The 25,057-nt window shown below is 46.0% G+C and overlaps 1 protein-coding gene across 7 annotated transcripts in view; it reads right to left on the bottom strand.

Annotated features, from left to right (window-relative positions):
* LOC309575644 (uncharacterized protein) overlaps positions 1–22,436 on the bottom strand; it is a 31,336-nt gene extending 8,900 nt beyond the window's left edge. Inside the window, exons 1-6 of one of the 7 annotated variants that reach the window (XM_082286309.1) lie at positions 22,187–22,434; positions 18,191–18,341; positions 11,470–12,320; positions 4,123–4,284; positions 1,619–1,805; positions 649–803 (exon numbers count right to left, since the gene is read on the bottom strand). In XM_082286309.1, the coding sequence (XP_082142435.1) occupies positions 649–803; positions 1,619–1,805; positions 4,123–4,284; positions 11,470–12,276 (1,311 nt within the window). In that variant the 5' untranslated portion in view covers positions 12,277–12,320; positions 18,191–18,341; positions 22,187–22,434. Of the gene's footprint in view, positions 1–648; positions 804–1,618; positions 1,806–4,122; positions 4,285–11,469; positions 12,324–18,190; positions 18,342–21,961; positions 22,093–22,186 lie in introns of those variants that run through there. The other 6 variants (XM_082286310.1, XM_082286308.1, XM_082286304.1 and 3 more) reach the window with 6 other exon arrangements.
* Positions 22,437–25,057: the final 2,621 nt, after the last annotated feature.

Genomic DNA, 25,057 nt, shown 5'->3' with positions numbered 1-25,057 from the left:
CCTCTTTCCTGTTGGGCTGGGAATACTCTGATTAGGCTCTGCTCTGGCATTTCAGCACTTCTGATCCCCACCGGAACATGAAAGTGCTGAGGCAGACACAAACAGTGGGAAAGAAAGGGAGAGGAAAGCATTCATCCTTGCTCCCTTGGCCTCCAGTGATACAGATTTGCTGAAACATATTCCCTGGAACATGCTTTGAGGACTGGAGCTAATTACATTGATATGCTGCCAGTCTGGTAATTAAGTGTGGCCAGCTAAGGATTGATCCACTAAAATTTTTGTAAGTGGGAGTGAATGCTTGGTTTAATCTCACTAGCATCAGTAGTGGAGATACTTATGACAGATTCCACACAATGAGTTATTTGGAGTTGGTGAGGACTAAATCCCATGCTGCTGACTGCAGTGCTCCTCTCCCCTGCACCAGTGATCCATTTGTGCCTTTCTTGGCATAAAGGCATAGTCCTTCTTCATTTAAGGTTGGGAGCAGAGAGACACAGACCCCCCTGACCCTCGCTGGCCCAGCTCCGCTCAGCTGCAGACAGGGTTGGCTTGCTCTCCTGGCACCTCGCTCTGATCTGCCTGAGCAGAACTTCTCTCTGCTTCTCCCACGGGTTCCACTCAGAGTCTGGCTCCAAGCTTATCACTCACCTTTTTTACTGCAGGGTCCTTTGACAGAAAAGCCTGTCCCTCAGCCATACTCCCAACTTCTCTGAACTCATTCTCCTTGTTGTTCCTATTGTTTGATGACTTCCTGAGCCCTACCATTGGCTGGGTCTTTCCTGATTCCGGGTATCTCTCACTTCCTGCAATGAAATGCAAGGACTTATTTCTTAGCAGTGTCCTGCTAGGATGGTCTCTGGGCAGTGCTGTCAGCAAGTTATGACTTCAGATGGGATGAGAACCCTAAGGACCTAAAGATGGGTTAAGACCCCATGTGATCCCAAAGGCTCCGACTCAATCCTGCTAGGAAGTTGTTCTGTGTTTCACCAGGTATTAGAAACAGGCTTAAGTCCAAGGTTTGAAACAAACTAATCAGTCTCACTTAGTGAGCCAGTTCACATCTAACATTGGATCCAGACCTTTCATCTGGCTTTATCATCAGTAGGCTGAGCCCAGTGTTTCTCAGCCTTCTGGAAAAGTTGGTTTCTGGATCCAAGCTTTACAGCTGGGGCTTATTTCCACTTGGTCTATGGAATAAGTCATCCTCCAGGAATGTGTTCTGTGCCTACTTGAGAGGGTAGAAGACTAACAACAGGCATAAGGCTTTCCATCTTAGATCAAATCCTACGTTGCGTGGGGGAGGGGGTCTCCACTGATGGTCCCATTCAGGCATGCTAAGTTTCCAAAAGAGCTACTATATAATGCATTTGTCCTAATCTTTACAGACACAGCTGCAAAGCAAAAACCCCAGCTCACACACATGAAGCAGCCAGTGTTACAATCCTAGGTAGAGACAGAGCATTTTAAATTGCTTCTCTTGGATTTCAGCTAGGGTTTAGTTCTATTAAAACCTTGCTCTGTTCCCAGCTGTCTTTCCTGGGGAAAAGAAAGTGGCTGGTCAGCTTGTTTGACCAAGTGGTGGCAAACAGGAGGGCAGGTTAGAGGTATTTGAACTCACCATTGCAGTTGCTCAGCTTCTCGGTGTTTGCTCCTATTTCTGGGATGATGGAAAGATCAGAAGAGTTTCCAGTCTGAACCAAGAGGCTGTGAGGTCTGCTCCTCCCAGCAAAACTTGTTTTCATGTCTTGATATGGGTTAAGGAAGATACTGGCAGCTCCACAGGAGCAATGTTGCAGAAGGTACTCCTACACCAGACAAAAAGAAAGTATACAGGCTCTCAGGCTGCAACAGCCCAAGGTAATGGGTGGTGCGATGGTACAGAGAAATTGTAAACATTCCAGCCCGGGGATGTCCGTCCTTGTCCTGGGGCCCAGCAGAACCTGGACAAATTATTTAATTCTCTAAAAGGCTGAACAGCCTGTAGTTAGTAATACAGAGCTCTCATGGCTTCATTAACATTTAACTTATATCACTCAATACTCAGCATCTTTTCAGTTTGTTTTCCAGAAGGAATTGAGTACAAATTTCTAAACAGAGAGCTGCTCAGCTAAGGCATTAGTGTAAACAAACAGATCAGCTATAACAATGACTCATATTTTAAGATGTTATTTGTTTTGGAGCATGCACAGACAACAATATCTTGTATTTTTATTGATGGGATGCCATCGTTTTCTTGTGTGTTACCAGCCAGATTGACTGTATGTGGTACGTCAGCCAGTGTACTTCTGCTGTTGCTGGTGGGGTGAGGAAGGGCAGATTTTCTACCTTGCACAACCATGTTGCAGAAGAGTTTAGTAGGGCAGGAAGGAAGGAGAGCTTTATCCAGCTGAAGCAGAAAGGGAACCAGACTGTTCAATGGTATTGGAACCAGGACAGGCCAAGACTGGTTTAGCACCTCTGGAGACCCCCAAGCAATTGAGAGTTTCAATGTCACTTCTCATCTGAAATACGTTGTCACAGCAGTGTGGAACTTTGCATTACCTATACCTTTGGGAGATGCTTTGCAAATCTGATGAAACATGCTGGTTTTGGCACATGCTATTATAGATTACCCTGTAAAGCAAAGGATGTGGAGCAGCAGTGCTCCCTTTGTGTCCCAGGATGAAAGCTATCATTTCAGTGGTGATGTCTATGCACCTCTCAAGAACAGCATCAGGAGCACTGGTTGTCTACAACCCTCATAGCCAGCTCTTTATACCATGCTAAGCCATCTCTGTTTTGGGGGCTGTGTCTTCCCTAGCCATGTCTGGGACATGGAAACCTTTCCATGCTCGTAGTCTATGGTGATGGTTTGTAAAGGAGCCTTTGGACACCCTCCAAATTGTGGATGGCAAGCTTCACGTTTCATGGCAAATGGGGTAGCAGCATTCCTCTTCTGTTCAGAAGAAAAAAATGGTGATGAGCCATTTCCTATATGGCTCACATATTGGAGATGCAGGCACCACAGGATACCTGAGAGCGCCCAGTTTTGCAGACTACACTGCAAGTGCTGAATGTTACATCTGAGGATCCAATTCCCCACTGAACAGTATGAGACAAATGCATCTGAGAAGACACTGCTGAGAGATCTTCAGAAGTACCAAAAAGATCAAAGTTTCAAATATTTAAATGAAAGCACAGTGCCTTTCATTTCAGTGGGAGCTGGGGAGGGGGCATGTACACCAGATGAGTTTGCAGCTTGGAAGAGTTACTTCAAGCAATGACTCACAGTTGTAAAGCTTCAGGAAATGTGTTAACAATTCCCAGGCTCTATGTAGGAGGCTGCATTCCTCTGAGCGTGAGAGATGGGCACATGGAAATGACAAGCTACTCTGCTCTGCAATGTGACTCACAACTTGGCTTTGGCTCTAAGGAGGAGTCGGTCACCTACTGCAGATCCAGTCCCAGCAGGTGGGAGAGCAGCACCAGGGGAACAGTGACGCTATCGGGAGAATAAAAGAGTCGCCACAGCACGTCTGGGAAGAAATAGCTGAGTGTGACAAACCCTTTCTGTTCCTTTGGGGAGTGATAAAATAAACAAAAAGCAGGGGAGGAAAAAAGATGGAAATCTGGTGTGATTGCTGAAGAAGAGGTGGGGTAGAGCTTAACAAAATATGCAGGGGCTAAAAAATGCTGAAAGAAATGCTAGGAAGACCCTGAAATTATTTGCAAATTTCAGTCAAAATTTCCAGCTAGCTCTGGCTGATAAAAATGACAAATGGGAACACTGAAATGTTTCATGTCAGAGATTCTTCATCTGGCAGCTCAGGAGCACAGGAATGGAAAAAAAGCATGGAGCCGCGTCATGGTATCACTGCTTCTCTTTCCCCTTGTGTCTGTTTTGTGAGGAATTCTGGGATTTTGAAAGTTTGAAACCAGAAGGAAATGAAAATGAAATGAAACCAGAAGGAAATTGTCATGGGTGAGGCCTCCCTGAAGACCGGAGTACCCATACCAGGTGGGTGTTGGATGTGGTAAATGGGCATCCTCCCTCACACAGAAATTTCTGTTTGGGCCTTGAATTTATTACTCAAGATACATTACTCTATTACTCAATGGAAGATACTATGGGTGTCTGCTTACCTCTTTTATCTGACTCATCTTCTGCTCTTTCTGTAAGCTGCACACTTGTTTTTGGAGACGTAGGTTGTGCTCCTGAAGCTGCCCAATCTTCTCAATCAGTTGGCAGATGTGTTCCAGGTATCCCAGACCAGATCCCAGGGCTTTGCTGTTACCTTGGTTCACCTGCAATGACAATGCATCTTGGAGTAACAACGGAGCAATTCTTACTAGGAGCTGAGAGCCCTGCACGCTCCTTACAGTCATGTGCTGTGATAAAGTCAGGCCTCCTCTTGCAAGGGGCTTTGGTCTTACCACAGATTTGAGCTACAGCATCACTTGCTGAAGCTCTTTTCTCGATTACTCAGCAATTTCCACTGTCACAGGGATTCTTCTGATCACAGGTTAATGCAGAGGAAAACCTCATGACAGCCTGTTTCTAGTTCCACCTCCCAGGCTAATTTTTGTCCTTTCCTGGCTGCAGAAGCCTTACAAACAAATATGGTTCTACTGTATGCTATAGATGGCTGGGGTTATTATGGCTCACTAAGCCCATAGTCCTTTGTGCAGAGTACACTTCTGTGTATGGAAGCTGAGCTCGGCTCTCACCCAAAGGCACATATCTGCAGGTAGCATTAATGTGCTGAGTTGGACCAACTTGGGGGTACACTTTGTGTGCTGTACTCAGACCCTCATCACTGGTGTGTCTATGAGAGAAACGTACTTGAATCAAGCTGCCAAAGTGAAAGAACACCTTTCCTCTAGTCTGTAGTAGATCCCAGCTTACATCCCTGCTGCTGCTTTCTCAGTCTTGAAGAGATGCCTGAAGAAAGTCTGCAGGATCAACTTTGCTGTCTGGCTGTGGAAGGATAATCTCTACCACCTACTTCTCACCTCCCAGAGTCTCACTGCTGCTCAGCCAAGGGCAGTGCTGGAGACACAGAGTAATCCTATGGCAGAAGAAAAGCTACGATGCTTCCCAGCCTCCTGCTCTGCACCTCACCATCTCTGGTGCCAGGACTTCCCCATGCACAGCGAGTGTCCTCCCCTGTGCCGTGATCAGACTGTGTCGAACGTGCTGCTAACAAACACATGCAGGGGCTCACTTCCACCTTGGCGCTGCCTGCTGATGTGCGTGTGATATCAGTGAGTAAAATAAGCCTCGATCTTTACAAAAGCAGTGCTCTAAGTTTATCTTACTTCAAAAAATAAGTTCCCTCTACAAAAGCAGGAAGCTTACTCTGTCTCCTTTCCCACAACAATCTACATTTTTGGGGAAATGCCAGCCCTGGGACTCTTCCTGTCTTTTCATTATGTCAGAAAGCTCATGGTGTGTTCAAAAATAATCAACATTAGGATTTACTTCTTTTTAAACAAATGATGATACAACATTATTTATAAACAGGTATTATTAAATCCAGATGCTTTTTGTGTCTGAAGTTGGGACAGAGGTTGTTGACTCCAAGTCAACCAGTCATTCATTTCATGACTTTTATTTTCCTCTCAAGGAGAGCCTGCAAGAAGTGGTGGCAGGACAAAAGTTACTCAGCCATACAACTGAGTACTTACTAGGGCTGTGCAGTGGTAAGGGGCACAGCCCCAGGACCCAAAGGGAGAACAAAACCTATGTGGTATCTGGTGGGAAAAGCTTGAATCAAAAGCACTAAAACCAACACATCTGAAAGTAACCAGGGATTTGAGGGTGCCCAGCTTCAAAAGCATAATTTTCAGAAAGTACATGGGTATTGCCTTCTGAAAATTTGGCCATTTTGAGCTGTCCCAAAATGAACAGTCATTTTTTGTACACTGTTCCAATGGATAGTCAGAAAATACAGGCTTTCTGCCACACTGTATCCTCTTTTTGCACATCTAGCAACTCCCCTTCCTGCCAGTATGCTACTGCATGACTGGTGGCTTGTCTGTACTGCCCTAAGGAGACACTGAGCCAAATCCAAGCCATTATAGCTATGGAAACACAAGGGGAGGCTACAAGGGACAGAGGAGGTCTTGGAGAATAGGATGAAGTAAAACATTTGGGTCTAACTTAGATTGGAGGAAAAGAACAAAGAAGAGACTGTGACCTCTTTCATTTAGAGACCCTCTTTTTGTTCCATATTTGTTCTGTGCTTAATGTTGTACGGTCCTGCTTCACGTCCATGGCTGCTGGGTTTGTAGGGCAAAATGGGCAGGGGGAGAAGAAGAGAAGGAGAGGCCTTGATTTTCTGTGCTCTGTGTCGAGGGCTGAAGGCACTGGAAAGCAAAGGTGTGTGTTTGGGACAAGCATGGAGAAAATCTGGCTTTTAGCAAAAGTTAGAGAGAACCTCTAAGTCCTGAGAGTAAATACAGGTGCCCAGAAAATGAGAGGGAAAATGTGAGCAGTAGTTGCTCCAGGTCTTGGGGCAAGGTGGATCTACCCCTGTAGAAGGACCTAAACCAGACTGAAGGTTGGACTCAATATGCTGAAGATCCCTGTTTCACAGCCAGCCTTCAGAGGCTGCTTAGGGCAGTTTGGGCTATTTAATAGCAAATTAATCTGCATTTTACTGAAGTGATCTCAGAAAGAACAAGTCAGGCAAAGCCTCCGGTGCCGGCACATTCCTGCTGGGCCAGTCTCCTCTGTGGACAGAATGCAATGGTAAAAATTTTTAGGGGTGTGCTTCACCCTGCTCACCCTCCACAGGGCCTGTTAGCATCAGGATTGCGCAGAGATGGCAGGTGTTCTATACAGAACATTTGTATTTAGCTGTAATTTAGCTGGTTGCCCCCAAAACAATTGCACAGAGAGGGTCACTCTAGGAACCCTTCAAGGACTTTGTTTTTTTTATAGACTGGAAATACCTGAAGAACCCTGGCTATCATTTGGTGTTGCCAAGTGCAGCATAGACTCTGGTCTGTCTTGTTCTGGTCTAAATATTTTCCTCTCAGCACCTGTGAGACAGTTTTATGCAAGTAGTGATGAGTGAGCAACCACAGGAAAACTGCAAACATTTTACATTTTCTCCCATTCTCTGTCCTCCCAGTTGAAGCTTCATGACTGAAATTTGTCCTATTCTCCACATGGGAATTGTCAAATAGTACTGGAACAAAAGCTGTGTGCCCATTTTTGAGTTGATAAAGCCTATGAAGAAGGAAAAACATCTTGCCTACTTTTCTGTAAGGTGAAGATGTGAAGGATCATACAGACAATTTATGAATCAAATGGTTAAAGCTTCTCTAGGAAAGTAAGAATGTAATATATAATAGGTGCCAGATTTTGCTTTTAGGTACATGAGAATGAGCCAGACCCTCATCTGGAAGAAACAGAGTTAAAGGCTCCCAGCTATGCTATGCTCAGTTACTCACATTACGTTTTTCTGACCGTGAGGAGTTAAGGTGCACTACATTGACTGTGTAACTAAAGAGGGATCTCTGTCCTTGTCAGTGCTCACTTGACTAAGTTTTGGGGACAGGTTTTCAGTATTTGTGTCCCTGGCAATAAACCATGACATGTGCTGGCCCACAGATTTCTTAGGAAGCTTAAAAATACAGGATCAGCGTCTGCACTGGGAACTTTGGCTTATCAAGAGCTCTCTAGTCAATATTTTGATTGGTGTAAATCACATTTTTCCTCTGAGGCTACCCAGCTCACAAAGGCGGGAGCCTGAGCTCTTGTCTCTGGGGAACATTGTGCTCACTGCAGCATCTGAGCACTAGGAAGATTTGAAGTTCAGTGGGAGCTGCAAGAATGAGAGTTGCTTTCAAGCCTCTAGTCCAACCGATGTATAATCAAAATCTGCGTGTCTGATCATCTAGTTAGCACTTTGTCCTGCCTCATTTCAGCCATTATCTGTTGCTTGGATGCAAGTGGTGTGCTTTTCTACAGTCAGGCTCAATGGAGAACTGTCCTGTACTAGACCTGGCAGCAGGAGCTGAAGATGACGGGCAGTTTGCAGGGGCAGCTTTTCTTCGTTCAGACAAATGCTCACTGATGTATCTTGTATTGCCTTAGGTTTCTGTGCTTCACACAATGCTCTTCGCTTTTCTTGTGGATAGTTTTGGGTTATATAATTTTGGGTTACACTATGCTCCATCCTGCCATACATCCCTCACTGCATGCTCTTGCCATGTGAGCATGGCCAGTACAGGCAGCACGGTCACTGCGCCACTGGACAGGGAACATAATTACAAACCTCCCATCACGGGCTCAGAGCAACCAATTGGTGATGCCACAGGCTGAGCGGGAAGCATTTGTCACTGGCAGCTGACAGCACCAAAAGGCTTGTGAATAACAGGAAAGAGAGGGATCGTGCTGTGTATTTCTGACGGCTCCACCCTGCTGTCCAGGAGGGGCTGTGCTTGCTGATAGCTTCTGGTTTCCTCTGGCACAGGCTATGGAGCTGACCATCACAGGTAGCCCTATCCTTGCCCTGAACAGTACTACTCTGTAGAGAAACATTTTGACTGCTTTGGCCCAGGATAAATAGCACTGCATGAATAATGATTTATTTTTTCATTTAATGATGACAGTGCTCTCACCCTCTTTCTTCTTCTAGCCATATGGGCTGGGCTGACTTTAAATGTAAACTTTATGGAGTGTGAGGAAGTGTTTGTAAGGCAAAAGCATCAAAAGCTATGTATCTTCAAGCTTAAAAGGAAATGCTTTTATTTAGGCTTCAAAGTTCTTTCTCTTGTTGTTTGACAGCTTCCATTTTCTTTCATCTTTCAAAATGTAGGCAAATTTCAAAATAACAACAGTTCAAAACAAAAGATCAGAAAGCTTTGTCTGAAAGTGCTGGACTGAAATGATTTGATGTATATTTTCAGCCAAAGCCATTCACCAACTGAATCCAAATGGTCAAAACATTCAGTCATTTCCAGTCTCTCTTTTTCAGCATTTTCCTTCCTGTTCTCTTGGAAGTGGCCTCAACAGCAAGGGATGGTCAGGAGGGCATCAAGGGACAACTTCATCCAGAGACTGAGTCCCTGTTTGGCTGTGGTGAGCCAATAAGCACAGTTGGCATCGCCACAGCCAGCTGGGCTGGGGAAACTCAACTGCTCTTCTGTTACTTGAAAGCTCCCAAAACCATCAACAAAACTGAGGAAGAAGGTGTCACCTATAATTAAATAACGCTTCCACCTAGCATTAATTATAAGCCAGTGTAAGCACTCTTGCATTTCTATCAACATTAATGCAGCAGGAATTGATTTGATGGAGCAATTTGGTTTGCCATGTTCTTGCCAAGCAGGGTGGGAATATGCTGTGCTGGCCTGCTTTCTTTCAGACAACACACTGATTCATTTCCAGGGGTATCTGAGTCCCTCAGAAGACAACAGGCCATAGCAGAGATTGGTTTTTAAGTACCACATTGTGTCTTGGACAGGTTACAGGCAAATGTGAAAACCACAGAGAAAGCCTGGAGCAGAGCCTCAGATGGGATGAACCAAGATGCATCTGTCCAGCTGTATGATGACCAGAAGATGATTGGTACATCACTTCTGAACAGGTCTCTGTTGCATGACAGTGAGGACAGGTCAGATTCGGTGAGGGCAGAAGGCTCTGCAACTACCAGAGGCTGTCCTGGTGCTCTGAGGCACACAGAGCAGCAGCAGCTGCAGGGCTGTGCAGCAGCCCATGAGTATTTCTTGTCCCAGTCAACTTTGGTGCTACCTGGCATCCCAGCAGTTTGAGGAGTGCTGCTCTTGAGATACAGCAGCCTGGAAGTGTGCTGTGAAGAGGGGCAAACTTCCCCAGCATCTAGGTCACAGCTGTATTTATACAGCTCAAAAAACAAAGACAGAAAAGTGCTCTAGGGCACAGAGCTTTAGCACTCAGCCAGTGAGGATATTAAAAAGGAGGGGAGATAAGCCACCAAGAGCTTCATTTCCTCTTCAGCTTCTTTCTAATTTATTCTCTTGTTTATTTAAATGCTCTGCTTTGGGAAACTGAGGCTCCATTTCACCAAGGATTTAAAGGAATTTCATGGGCATACATAGCTGTCAGACAGGACCGAATCTGGCTGCAAACTCTCCAGAGTGCAACAGAGAATTTAGGTACCTTTTTATGAAGTCTCCTTATTATCAGATTCTGCTGCTCTGATCCTTTCTTGAACTCTCTGCCACATGGCCAGGTCTGTTTGGGATCTGTGCAAAATAGACATATGTCTTCTGCCATGTGTGAGACAGCTCTGGGGAAGAAAACACTGCTCAGATGGATAATGTGTTGCTTGTATTGCTTTGATATGGAATGTTAACAGAGATGGGACATCTCTGACCTTCCTCACTGCTCAAGAGGGTTTGGCATGCTGCAGAGGAAGTCCAGCGCCCGATTGTTCAGGGCAACAAGGTCATGGTTAAATTATATGCACAGCACACATCACTTGTTACTTGCCTTCCTCCCACCCATCTCCAATTCCAATTCATCACTATTACCACAATGAACGCCCCAAAAAGAAATCCCCACTAGGCACCATTTGATGCTTTTGTGTGTTTGTGTGACCCTCTTCACCTAGTCTGCCTTTCTCCTTTCCCTTTGCTCATGGGGTTCTTTGGTCTGTCTCTGTCAAGAATCAGCTCCCCACTGAGATCTTTGCTTTGCTGGTTCCTGGAATCCACTGCAGTGATCTGTCTGCACTTCAGCAGCATGAGGCTTCAGGTAAAGACCTGGGGGGAGTGCTTACCAGCACCCGCTATGGGAGAAGGTGCACAGAAGGGCTTTTTATTCTCTTGACAGTGGCACAGGGTACCCAGCAAGGGGGAAGAGATGGAGTATGGAGTGGGACCTCCTGCTGAAAATAGGTCTTTGCAGTTTGGGCCTTCACAGCTATGTTGCCAAGTTAAAATGGGAACTCTAACTCCAGCCCAACAAAAATCTGAATATGTGAATTAGCTTCCTGCTCATGCATTATTTGAGACAGTTAACAGGACACAACAGTCCTGGACAGAAATGAATTATCCCTTAGACAAGTTCTTTACAAATTTCAGGGCCCCAAAAGCAGGCCAGCTGTTCCCAGAGACAGGAATAACCTGGTCTTGAAAATAAACCTATGTTCTGACGCCTACCCTGCATATCAGAGGATGATGACTAACTTCATAATCTTCATTTTGAGACCAGAATCAAGTCCATGCTCTAATCTAGGGCTTTTTGGAACACCAGATCTCCATGAGTAATTTGTTATCCTCACCCAGACCTGATATTTACAAATTACTTCAGAATTTTACTGGTATGAAAAGAAATCTTGAAAATCAATTACCATTTTTTACTGCTTAAAACAGTTTCAGGGGAGATACTCTAAACTCACTCAGATGTGTTTAGTTTGTGACAAACAGGACTTGAACACTAACTGGGGTGTTTGGAGAGGCCTAGATTTAAGATTCAGTCTAGGTGTTTCTCACCTCACTCAGTCTACAGCATTCATCCATGTATTCATCCAGACTGTCACTTGTGGGGTACTTCTTCAGCTGATGTTCATGGATCTGAAGGTCTTGCATGCTGCCAAAATTCTCTGGGAAGTTGTCAGCAATTGTCTTTGGCTCTTCTATGGGACCTGGGGTGGAAAGAGTGCTTTCCCTGAAAAGGTCCATCTCTGGGGTAGGTTCCTTTTCTGGACACTGCTTGTCTCCCTGGTCAAAATGTTCATCAGGACTTTCTTCCTGAGGGACGATGAAGTCTTCAAGGGAAGCTGTAGGATCCTGTACAGCATCTGCCTCCTGACTGTAGTAATCAGCTTGCTTTTTGCTCTCTGGATCTTGGAGGCTGACTTTTCTGGCATGTTCTTTACATGTTCTCATTAACTGATGGTCAATTTCAGGAGAAGAAGAAGTGCTAAGCACGCCTGAGTCACAAAACGAGTCTCTGCTGGGAAGCACAAAGCTCTTCTCTGAGCCCGTCGGCGTTGATGGGGAATTAGCACCGCTTGGCAACTCAACCCCCGAGTCCTCAGATTCAAATTTGGAGAATCTGTGAAGCCGGCACTTGGACTCGAAGGCACTGAGGTCAGGCAGGGTGGCTACATAGTCAGTGCTTGCCAGGCCATCCACATAGTCTGCATCTGCTGGTGCAGCTGCTGCATCTGGACTTCCCAGGCAGTCTGGTGGGACACTGGTACTGGGAAGATGGGACTCTTCTGTGCAGGCTGTGTCAGCTGGAGCATCTGGGATTAACCCTGAGTTTTGAATTCCTTCATTGCTCAGTATCTTCATGTGTGTTAACACAACTTTGTCCTCAGCAGGTGGGCTCTTCTTACCTGCTTAAAAGAAAAGTAGAAGGTCACAGGAGGCTACAAAACGCAGTGTCTAATGCATCCCCTGAGGGATGTGGAATGTAAAACTGCCTGTACCAAGGCGGTAGAGGGGGACAGCCCTAATTTGTTTTCCTTGAGCTATATGAAGCTTTCTTGTCGGCTTTGCTGCAACAAAAGCCATGTGTTTCATAGCCTCAGAGTCCTTCAGGGGGGCCCATAAAAGCACAGCTCTGATTTGGTAGATAGGTAGAAAACAACAAACGTAGCCAGATGACATTTTAGTAATTACCTGCATATAGATGGAGAGATGTACATGTTCTTTCAGCCCGATAGACATTAATTTAAGGCTCAAATATTTTCTCTGATTAAATGTATTCTGAACCAGCAGAAAAAAGAGCAAAATAAAATCAGAGTCTTTCAACGGGCTTAAGTGAATTTTCGGTGGCAACAAGCAATTTGCAAACTCTTTTGTATTTTCTCCAGTATTCTCTGCTCACATACAGGTGACAAAAATCAAGTTCTGATAAGAAAAGCAAATAAGGCACTGTAGATCTTTTTCTTATGGTTTTAGCTATGAAATAATATTTTTAAGTGAACTCTTACCTTATTCATAAAGACAAAAGAGATGGGGGCAGTCTTGTTCAAGAGCTTTTTGCACATGGACAAAGAGGACTTGTTTTCAAATCACAATTATTTTACACAGTAATGTGATAGAACAGTCTCTGGATCAAAGGCTGATCTTCAGGAGGCAAAGATCTGCCCCCAGGTTTTTCTTACTGTTTTTCTGACTATAATATTTCATAGTGCGGACTTCTGGATCACGATGGTGTGAGAGCCAGTGTGAAAGTTCTGCATCTACCTTTTAGCAAACTACAAATCTCAGTTCCAAATACATATGTTTGTGGATTTGGAACAGGGAATTGATGCAGAACAAAACTTCAGTTTCTCTGGTATTTCCTCCCTTATTTAGTGCCTGACCTAGAGCACCTCAGAGGGCTACAATGCATGCACTTTTCTGGATGTCTTACTTTCTACTTAATTCCCCTCTTCTATTTCTTTTTGCCTGAATCAAACCATCAGCACCTTCACAAACTCACTCCCAGCGATGTAACTGTCCCTAGGTAGGCAGGAAAGCCTGGGATCCACCCCACCAGTGGTGGATCACGGAGAGCCCTGCTGTGCAGTTCCCCTTCACGGTAACCCAGGAAGCTCTGAATTTCAGAAATAACCCATTTTCCAGCTTTATCTCCTCCAGCTTGCTTTCTGCAATGCACTCAGAGAAGGGAGACTTTTACTCATTAAGGCCAAGCTAACTCTTACATGGATCATTTTCTACTTTATTTGAATTCCCTTCATTTGATCTTGAGAATTTCCTGGGATACCACTGAAACATGCTCTTTGCTGTTCACAGACACCCACTGATTTAATATTTTATACTGGATTTTCATAAAGGGCAGTGAATGATAAATAATCTGATGGGCTTTTTGTGGCACAGTGCTAATACCCCTTATATAAGATTTGTTTATCATATACAGAATTGCAGTGCCTCCCTTAGCGGGATTCATAGGCATCTTCCCAGTGCAAAGAGCCATGTTTGGGACAGTCAGTGCCAGACCTCAGCAATACAACACCAGGATGTTCCTGTGGTGGGGAGCAAGAAAAAGACATTGCCCTGGAAAGCTCTTCAGGAGCTGCCTGTGCTGGGCTGTGTTGTTATTCTTCCACTTTTGGGATAAGCAGAGGAACCCTGAACTGAGGACAGGGAACAGGGTGGCTGGTCTGCAGCTTCACACACAGCAAAACACCAGCTGTAAGAGGAAGCTGTGTGCCAGGTTTTGGAAGGAGGAGGTGGAACTGAGTCACTTTGATTTGAAGTCAAGAGGATCTACCTGCTCAGCTGCAAACACCTCTTGGCATCGAGAGACAAAACTTTGCATCTTCATGAAAAGTACAAGGCTTACAGGCTCTTCTGATGGCATCACTACCCCAGCTGGCCAAAAAACCCACTGAGAGTCAGGAGGAGAGCAGTTGCATTCCTGCAATTATTTTTAAGAACAAACCATACAGCTGTCACTCTTACCAGGAATTACTATATGCAATGATAGTTCCTTGCCACAGACTGATTGCTTTCACTTATTAATCATGCCATGCTTTCCTTTGACTGGAGATTCTCTCACTTCTTTCAATCTGCCCCTTTTTTTTCTTGCTTAACTGGTTTCACCCTGGCCTACACAAATATTTCTTTGTCTAAAATCAGGAAGCAGCATATTAAAATGAGGTCTTGCTACTTACAGAAGGAGATGTCAGATGCTTTAATGCGTATCTTTTATGACTACAAAAGCTGCAATGTGAACAAGAAGGTTTGGCTGGAGTAGAAAAAGTAGGAAATAAGATGAAATCTTTGACCCTCTGTGGGATGGCTGCCTTGATGCCAACAACAGTTCTTTGCTCTCCCCTTACTGTGATCACTAGCAACATGTTTCACAAAAAATTGTTTATCTGTTCTAGGCTGCAAACCATTGCTGTCAGCACTATCAGGTCCTGCTAACCACAGTGTTTGAGCATTTCTGATTTATTCTTCCAACACCCCGTGATGATGCAAAATGTTATCATCCCCCTACCACAAGATCAGAATAGTGGCAAAGGACAACAGGATTTTGCAACACACTTAGGTATCTCGTCCTCATTCATTCAATAATACTTTCCTGTGGTCAGTGAAGTCATCTGTGTTACAGCAGAAAGATCTCCAGTGATTAAGGCAGTGACCTGAAACTCAAGTTATTCTTGCTGCACCTCACTGACAGAACAGTCAGTCTCTCTTCTTCCTCTCTGTTAGCTGGATTATAGAATCTAAACCGTGGGGCTTCCAACAAGCAGATTGTTCCTGCTACAGATCTCAAAAGAGGCATACAAAACCACTCAGCTCTTTCAAGCATACTGCTAACAAACATCAGAATGGTGCAATTAAAGCTCATCTGCGCAATTACAAAAAAAAAAGTGACCCAGACCCTCAGCTGCTATAAATTAACTTATTTCCAGGGCCCTTAACAGAACTGTGTCAGCTAATTTTGGCTGAGGGCTTGGCCTCTAAGTGCTTTGTTCAGCAATACCAGGGGCCCTGAGTAAAGCAAGGAAGTAAGATAGCTCCTGCCTGGTACTGGAGGGAGCGTGCTGCAGGGGTATGGTTACAAACACTCCCGCACAGGCACTTCTGAAAGGAGGTGTGAAGAACTTCAGAGACCTGAACGGTGGCATTAACAATGGTAAGATGTATTTACTTGTGCTGGAGGCCAGCCAGGTTTCACACTGCTGTTCCTGGGAATTCAGCCAAGATTTTTGTTGTTGTTTTTTGTTTCTTTTCCCCTGGACTGATTTTCTACACCCCTCCGGGGTGGGGGTAAGGTAGCAAATGCTGTAGCTTTTAGGAAGCTGGCTGGTACGCTGGTGTGGCAGCCAGGGAAGGAGTGGAGTTTCGTGTGTGTGCTTCAGAATCAGTACAGGTTCCTGAAACATCTTCAACATGTGTGCCCAAGCCAAACATTGTCTCAGGTTAGCTTGTGCTACTTGCCTAATAGCTCTCTCAAAGAGTTATATGGCTCTGTAATCACCCTAGAGATGAAAAGAGTTCCCTGGATTGAAATCTATGCCTGTAAGTGATTGTAAGTGATCATGTGTAGCCTTGGGAAGATGGGTTTCCTGTTCCTGTAAAGCTGGAGAATCAGACTGGTTCCTAGCTCACAAGGAGGTGGTGACAGTGAACTAGCTAATACTTGAAGGTAACTAGTAGGGAGTGAACGGAATGGATATGTCCCACCTAAGTCTCTAGAACTTTGCATCATTTCTGAATTGTTTTCTAGGATATTTCTATGTTGCAGTTAGCATAGCCTAATAGAGAAATCTTTCAAAGGTAAATACCCTCCCATCAGCTTCTGTCCCAAGGCTTCCCTTTCTTGGGACTTTTCAGTCCAACTGCATTTTTCCAGTTGCACAATAACTAGCAGCTGCCAGGACTCAGCCTGGTGTATTAGTACAGAGATCTCTGAACAGGAGAAGGAGAGCAGATACCTAAACATAAAATTACTTTCAAGCAATTTCTTTATCCCCAGTAAGTTGGATGCATGAGATGAACTCAAACAACTGCCCAGGCAAAACTCCTACGCATTTCCAGTCCTGCTCAAGCCCAATTCCAGAAAAAGCTCCCACCTTTCTAGTAAAACAAGCCAAAGTCTATATCCAAATCCCTGTGCTCCAAAGTACTGAAACCCATGTTTGATTTTTTTTCTTTTCTGCATCTATGCCTGAGGCTCAAAGGTGTGTTTCACTGGCAATTCCTTCAGCACAAGACCTGTTAAGCTCTGCAACATCCCCGAGAGGGTCCTTGGCCTCTGATGCACTGACTTAAGTATCCTAGCACATGGTCTTCTCATGTATGCAACTAGTGGAAGCACTGGTGGACGGCAAGAGGCCAGGCTGGCAGTGGAATGAGTGTTGCTACTGGTGGTAGAGAGACATGCCATACCAGCACTGCCCTTTCTTGTTCTCCTCCCTTCCAGTCTCTGCCCACCTGTCTCCTCAAAATGTTCATCCTGATTTTTAGGCTACTTGGCATTGGGAGAATCTCTGTTAAACATGGCACAACTGGAGCCAAAGCTTTGCCTGTCTCCATCTGCCACTATCTTACCAAGGATAGGAGAGTTAGAGCCATGGCAGTCTTCTGCTTGTCCCCAGAACTGCTGCAAGGTCCATGTGCACAGCAAACCCATCCACAGTGGGTGGTGCTGGCAGGCTTGTGCAGGGTGAACAGCTCAGAGTTACTTAGAGAATCTATTCCTCTCCCCACTACTCTCTGCCACATCCTGCACATGGAACATCCTGCACACTGCAGTTCATAAGGCCAGTACTTTCCAAATTTACTGTGCCGCCAAAAATAAAGGGCATCACCAATGACTTGGGTTGCTGGAGTAGCGGGGACTTTGCACAGTTGCCCTGCAAAGGAAGACCAAAGTCAAACACATCACTCCTACCAATCTACTTAGCCCTGAGTGCAGGAGCGAGGTGCACATGCAAAGTGCCAGAAAAGGTTTTTCAGCATCCTGTAGAGGACACAGCCTGCCTAGTAACTCCCCTCTGGCTCCAGCTGTGCCAAGGATTAAACCCTACCATGCAGGACTGGTTCTGTGATGTGGCTGTGGCCTCCAAGTAACAGACTAAGAGATCATTTTTGCCTTTTGAAGAATTATTAGGTAGTAGTGAGTAGTGCACTGGAGTCAAACGCATGACCTAGAAATGAAAGGCTGCCTCTCCCATTCAGTCCTTGCATTCCCTCATTTTCCTTCCTTCCCTTACAAAAAAACTGCCTTAGTTCTGTCACTGTGTCACATTCTCTAGCACTGCTGGCAGTACGGCTCAGGTGGTATTTCCCTTTCATTTCGAAGAGGTGGGGTTTTTTCTCACCAGTGATGAGGTCTCAATTTCCCAGCATTTAAGAGAGAAGGGGTCACTTCCTTTCTGAAACAATAGGCATTTTTTGCTGATGACTTTTCCCCCTTGTGTGCTGAGAGGTGGGGCTGGGCGCTGGGGCTGTGCTGGCACCTCCTCAGCAGCCCCCACGGAGAGCCTGCAGGAGCCGTGTCACCTCCCTGGCTGGGAAAGAGCTGTCCCTTGCATAGCCCTGTGGGCTCAGGCAGGCGCTGCATGGACAGGACCTCAGTGCTCACAAGGATTGAATTACTCTTACGCTTTCAAAAAACCCAAACCAACCCAAAAACCCAAAAAAAGTCCCCACCCCCAAAAATAAGTAACCCTCTGTGAGAAAAATCTATCTCCACACGGCTTTGCCATGGATTTCCACGGGGTGGGGATCTCCCGACTACCTGGTGCTTTGTTGATCCCAGTCCTGGCAATGGCAGAAGTGCTGCTTGTCACCAAAAGTCTGCAAACTGTCTGCCTTCCCAATGCTTTTCAAGCAATGCAAGCTGAGTGTGCTGCTGGATCTTGGGCTGCCCAATCTGCGCAAGGCTTCTCCTAAATAATTAGGACAATCATGAGCTGAAAAACTTACATGGAAAGCTTATCGCAAGGTCTGGTATCTTCAGTGCACCAGTTACAATTATCTACAACAGCAGAAACTTGTGAAGATTTGAAAATCACTGCCATAGGAAAGGTGGGAGGGGTTGTTTTGTTTTGCTTGGTTTGCTTGTTGTTTTGGGTTTTTTTTACTGGAGCTGTGACTGAAAAATTCACATGCTCCCATGCTGTAACAATATTTGTATGATGAGACCCGATTCTCAAAACTTCAATTTATTCAACTGGAGAAGTGAAATGCATGTGGATTTCATGAACGTACATATACAAATTGATTTGCTCAAAATGTTGAATGCAAAGGAATAGTTATGACAAAGCTGAGATTTCAGATAGTCCTTGAACAAAAAGCACAAAGTACTTAGATCTTTTGGCTCCAAGGTGGTCTCTAGTCTCAATGTAGTTAAGCATGTGAAGTTCCTTGGGATCCTAGTTTGGTAATATAATGTGACCAGAAATGTTACAGGTCCCACGGCTGCAGCTAGTAATGATAAGTCCATATAAAGTAGATGCCGAGAGAAAGATAACAGGGTTCAAGGACTCTGACTGAGGAGACATTAATTGCTTTAGTAGTCACGTTTTTAAAAAGAGGAGATAATTATAGCTCTTTTCAAGCATTTGAGGAGGAATGAGAGGGAGATTGATTGTTTACTGATTGATATAGTTGGGTGAACTAAAGAGGAAATGGATTTCCAAGTAGAGAGGCCACTTGACACTTTTACAGCTTGCTCCTATTCATTCCAAGTGACCTGTGAAGCTTTCGAAACCAAACGACAGGTCTGATAGATTAGTGACCTCTGGCAGAAAGTCCTGGGGCACAGCAGGTCCCCCTCAGACCACCTGGTTTATCAGTTACTTGTGTAGGCTGCCAGTCAACAGTTTTTAGACCAACACCTGACCCTGTGCATAGAACCAGCGAAAGCGCTGCTCCCACTCATCTCTGCATTTACTCTGCAACTTATTTCTTTGTATCTATGACCCAGTGGGAAAACCAGGCCAAGGATAATTTCGGTGAACAAGGATCAGTGCCCAACTCTGCAAAGTAACTAGTCATGGTGGCTGGGGGAGGGAAGAGGTTCAGCTCCGACAAACACCTGTGGGCTTATTTGTGAGATTTTTGTCAGGGAGATGACAGCTGTCACTAAAGACCTGCAAATCCTTCTCCTTGGAAATTCCCATGTGTTCTTCCAGGAGAAAGGTTCAAAATCTTACATAAAGGCAACAGTGCTTTCATGAGCAGCCCTGTATAACAGCAAAAGATTATTTAGCACAGAGTTCACTGATGTGTTTGAGCAGAAAATTAAAACAATAGAAACAAATATATCACACATTGGCAAAAACTGTCTAATTTTGATCTTTTCCTTGTACATCTGAGCTGCAGGCTGCCTTACATCAGAGAGAATTATTCAGCCAGAAATTAACTAGGAGACAGGAGGCCCTTTGGAAGGATGGAACATGCCCCCCAGGGATGACAGGTATGTAGTAATTCAGGTTTTATTGCCTATAATAAGCTTGGATAAACAACTGTTCAATAGCCCCAAAGACCAAGGCCGTTTAGACACCAGTGCGTCAACTGAAGCCAAAGGAACTCGAGAATTGTGTTAGAAAGGTCAGTGTTAATCCATTCTCCATGAGCAGTCATTGCTGTCCCTTGGCAAAACCCTGGAGAGCTGCTTCTGCTCCAACAAGGTAGCACTGGACACGTGTAACCATACCCTTGTGTGTCTGAAATCTTTTATAGTTGCAGTGAGAATGGTGATGGTTTTTGGGGTTGTTGCACTTGCTGGGGCCACACAGGGCCCTTGGTGAAATGATGAGGAGGTGGTGGTGATGCAGAGTGATTCTGTAACTGCAGTAAACTGAACCTGCAGGTACAGGAGGTCCTTGCCACCCTGATACTTCTGTTTTAACAGCCCCCTCAGGGAGGAGGAAGGCAACATCCAGCCTAAATCCCTGTTACTGAGCTGCCACTTAAACAAAACTTTTTTTTTCTAGTTTATATTCTCTATCTTAAGTTGCTGTTGGAGGTGCAACTTTTAAGTCCCTGCCACAAAGATTTCAAGAAAGAGCCAAGAATACTCTTTCTGAATAGAGATGGGGTCCAAATCAGGACGCGTATAATATTTGGTGCCTTTTTTAGCTGAGGTGATTAGAGAGTGCTGTTTCTTATTTGGAGAAATTCTAGCTGAACATCTTTTTGATCCCTTGGTGCTCTGTATAAGTGTTCCCCCACCAAAGCTTTCACCTACCCCATTAAAATTCTGCTGTGTCTGGGTGGTGAGAGACACTTCCATGTGGAAGAGCAACCTTCTTTTTGCCTCCTAACCCTGTTATCAGGTTTGCACTATATATCACGGAGGAAACATGTTCATGGTCAAATTACATCCAGGGCAAAAAGCACCGGTTTCCACCATAATGTAAAGACTCCTCAAACACCCTTCACATCTTATGGAGATGCTGGCATGTTCTCACAGCAGCATTGATCTAGAGCCCTTTGTGTTGTTGGGTAGCAGCTTCCAGACTGAACCCAGGCAGAGAAACCTGCTTCAGCAGCCTTGCTGGCAACGGTGCCCAGCAGTTACCTGCTAGGGCACCTCAGAGAGACTCCAGCTCACACTGAGCTCTAAGTAGCTGCCCCAGACCAGGATAGCTGAGAAGCACAATCCAAGCAGAGAGTACCTGAGTGGATGTTCAAGAATGTGGCAGCTCTGATGGGAACAATTGCTGCAAGCAATCCAAGGAGGCAGGAGTTTGGCATAGGGATGCAAAATCAGGACCCCAGCAGGTATAATCACCCGAAATAGTGTTTTGCAACATTTTTACCGTCCTGCTGTTGCACTGCACAGTACATTTACACTCTGACAAACCCTCTCTGTAGCCAGCTCCATGCCAAGCAAACCAGCCCAGTGCAGTGATGCCAATGAGACAGAACCTGCCGATCTCGTTTACAACTACCACAAACCAAGCTAAGCAGTAAACAGGGATGCTAAGAGAATTCTGCTACATGGGGCTTGTGATCTCAAAGCCTGCAGCTCTGGCTAAGGAATAAAACAGTGACCCCCATTATGCCTGAAAAAGGGATACTGAGACCACAAAATTTGTTTGCACAACAGGCTTAAAAAGTTACAGGTGATCAACTGCAGGACCACAGCCAGAGTCACCTCATCTGCACAGGAGGGAGCAAGTAAAACACTTCGAACCCGAGACAATCCCTGCAGGATGGGGATGCAGTAGCCTAGGAAGCAAGGCGATGTCCATCGCCCGCGCCGTGACGGGCGGAGGGCAGCCCCGACCCGCCTCACGGTGGTGGCGGACCCGCGCGATGCCGGGAGCAGGCGCTCCGGTGGGTGCCGGTCCCTGGGCAGCACGGATCGCTCGGAGCCACAGTGCTCCCGTCTCCCCAGCTTCTCTCTCCCAAGCTTTGCCAGGCTTACCAAGGCGAAATAAGTCCATTTTAAGAGGAAATCAAACCGGTTCCTAAAGCACGGTCTTTGTCCCCGCCGGCCCCGGGGCTGACGGGCCGGAGGCTGAAGCGAGAGGGGACGCGCTTATGGCAGCCTTACCTGCGAGGGGACAGAGGCAGCCGGAGAGCAGCGAGCGCAGCATGGGGCCGGGGCGGCAGCGGCGCGGTGCCCGTCCGGCGGGGCCCGGGAGCAGGGCGGGCCGGGATGGGCTTGTCCTAAGTATCGTCTGCGCGGCCGCGGAGGGGAAGGAAGGGGGTGGCGGGGGTGCGGGTTTGGGGAGGTGTTGGCAGCCGCCGGCTGGTCCCGGGGGGGCGGCGGACTCACCTCTCTTCCAGGGCGCTCCCAGGGTGAAGCTCCGATGCCAGCCGAACATCCCGGCGGCAGCAGCCGCCCTCAGGGGCGGGCGGGGCACGGGGACGGGGGTGCCATCGCTGCCGACCCTCCCCGAGCTGCTGCGCGTCCCCCGGCGAGCGGGCCCGGGCCCGGGCTAGGGCATGGCGGGGGCAGCGCGGAGCGGGCAGCGCTGCCGGCGCGGAGGCTGCGGAGCGGCGGGCGGGCGCCCGGCCAGCAGTGACTTACAAAGGGAGCAGCCCAGAGGAATGTATCTCCTGTGGCTGATAAGCCTAGATGACTGGAGGGGTTTGAACTACCTTTGCAACCCCCGGAGCAGAGAGGGGGAGAGAGGAAAAAAAGGACAGGAGAGAAGAAAAATATTTCAGCACTTGCATAATATCAATAAACAACTCCCCTCTCTAGTGGCAGGGAAGGCTGGAATGTTTAGGGCGGGGACGAGAGAGAGTAGGAGAGTAGAGTGGGTTTGTTGGTTGTTTGGGGTTTTTTTTTTCTTTTCAGGTTTTTTCTTGTTCTCTATTTAAATTGCATGTTATGTGTTTACAATGCAAAACTGCCTTGGTTGTCACTGGCGCTGCAGACTATGGGTAAGAAGGGTAAGAACGAAGTGTCAGGACTGTCCTGGGTGCAAACTCCCATGGGCAGATTCGCAGTGTCACCCAACTGGAGTGAACTCCCAACGTGCAAGCCAGGCGTGAAGTGTTCTGGGATGCCCTAGGCACAGTTGAGCCCACTGGAGTGTTGTCCTGGGAAACGTGTGGGAAGTTACTCCTAGGCTAGGTTTGAAGAGTACAAGTTCCCTACAACAAGTGGGGTCTCCGCTTGCTAAGAGAGCACCAGTCCCTGTATGGCTCCCCCATCCAGACTTCTGCTGACATGAGCACTCTCAGAAGAAAATGTGCTGCTCCACCGGTTAAACCGGCCTAATCCAGTGGGCTTCAGCTGTCCATAGGATCAGTGGCCCCAAGGAGATCACAGAGCCAGTGGTGCTACAAATGCAATGAGAAACTGAGTGAGAGGTGAGCTGTCAGGGGAGATCAGTCCAGCTGCTCCATTGCTCTGCAGGTGCCAGCCCTCCTGTGCCTCTGCAACACACACTTCAGGCCAAGTATCAACTAAAGTGAATTCACTTTTTGGTATAGCGGTCACTGGAGTTTGCTGATTGGCACCTGCCACAGTTTAAAGATAGGGTGTCTAACTGGCCCCTTTTCCCACCACATTGCTCTTGTATTTAATTATTAATTGCTCCCAAATTTGTGTCATCCAACAAAAGGCATCCTTTCTCCCCAGGCTGGGAGGATTTTACTGCTCCCCCCTTGCCTCCCACTGCAGTGAAGCAGAGTTTTTTTGGGCTGCATTTGATTTCCTTGAAACACTCCAGGTACTCACTGCACCCAGTGCCTATTCCTGTTTTTCTGGGAAACCAAAGAGTGTGGTTTGTTGTGTGGACAGAGCCAGGTTCTTCTTTGGCCTGGTGAGAAGGAAAGCTGTAGGTTCTGAAGGAGGTTCCTGTTTCCTGCACTGAGACTGCTGTGGTTAATGCTGTGTGCTTGGTGTGTGACATGCTGCTGTGCTGTGCCATGCAACCAGCTCAGGCTCCCCTTTCAGCTCCCAGCTGCAGTGCACAGACTTAAATTATTAGAGCAGCAAGAGAGTTGTTACAGATGCCTTAGCATTAATTCAACAGCACAGCCAAAGGAATTCTGGGGACAAAGTATCAGCCTCTCACCTTCAGCTCTGCTGCCCATACACCATTGCACTCTCCTTTCTTCTTGCCATTAAGCTCCATTGTTTTGTACGCTGCTGAGCACACTCCTATACTACCTGGAGGCTCTTTTTTTTTAATAACTAGTTTGGAGAAGAAGAAAAGCTACAATGCTGATGTTTGTAAATAGCTGCAACCCAAAGTGTTCTGAAAAGTATCTAATTTGTAGTAAGCAAAGTGTTTGATGCTGTCAGAAATCTAAGTTCCTAAGGAGTCTCAAGCTGGCTGTTTCTAAGCTTGGTTTACCCCCTTGTGTTCAACAAATGCTTGAGGCCAACAGAAATGACTGTGTTACCAAACACAATAAATAAAACAACCCACTGACAGTAAGCTTTTGAACAAGAATAAAATATCCCCTGGAATGTGTACAAGACAAGAACTCTAGCCCTGGGCTAGGGCAAACATGGAATGAAAATGCCTGGCAATGAGCACAAGACTTTAATGCTCTAGGTACTCTCACAAGAGTGTGTGTATGAAACTGATAATTAAATTGGAAATGCCCTGTGTTGACACAATATATGACAATGTTCAGAGTCTAAAGGGCTCCAGAAAGCTGTTGTTAGTTGTTGTATGTGATTATTTTTGTCTACTCTTGAAAAGTTCTAGTAGCATGACTGTTTTTTATGTATTTTTTTCAACTCAGGTTTATTTGCTATATTAGCATCAAGATGTTTTACACTTGAATAGCTTAGCACTGAATCAGGAAAAAGCATTAGCATGCTTAGGGCTTTTGTGCCAGTGTAAATGCATCTACCTGACGGGAGATATTACCATTTTGTTTATATTATGAATAGCAGTGAAACCTTCCAAAGGGTGGACACCGCCAATTCCAGCCCTCATCAAAAACAGCCAACAGGCAAGAAACAAAAGTGATGCTTGGTTTTGGTGTCCGAGCTAGAAAAAAGTGCAGAAAAGGGAAACTGATTATGAATGTGCTTTTGTCTAAACCTTGTGAACACCCTTGATATGGGAAAGGTCATATTACTTGTGTATATTGAGCTCAGTTGCTGCTGTAGTACAACAAGAAAGGAAAGATGCCTCTATCCTGCAGTTTCATCTCTTGTCTGGCAGTGAAAGTG

The sequence above is a fragment of the Coloeus monedula genome, assembly GCF_965178545.1.
Source record: "Coloeus monedula genome assembly, chromosome: 8".
NCBI classification, from domain to species: Eukaryota; Metazoa; Chordata; class Aves; order Passeriformes; family Corvidae; genus Coloeus; species Coloeus monedula.
Note: the sequence above shows the minus strand (reverse complement) of the source record. Positions and strands in the feature narration are given on the sequence as shown.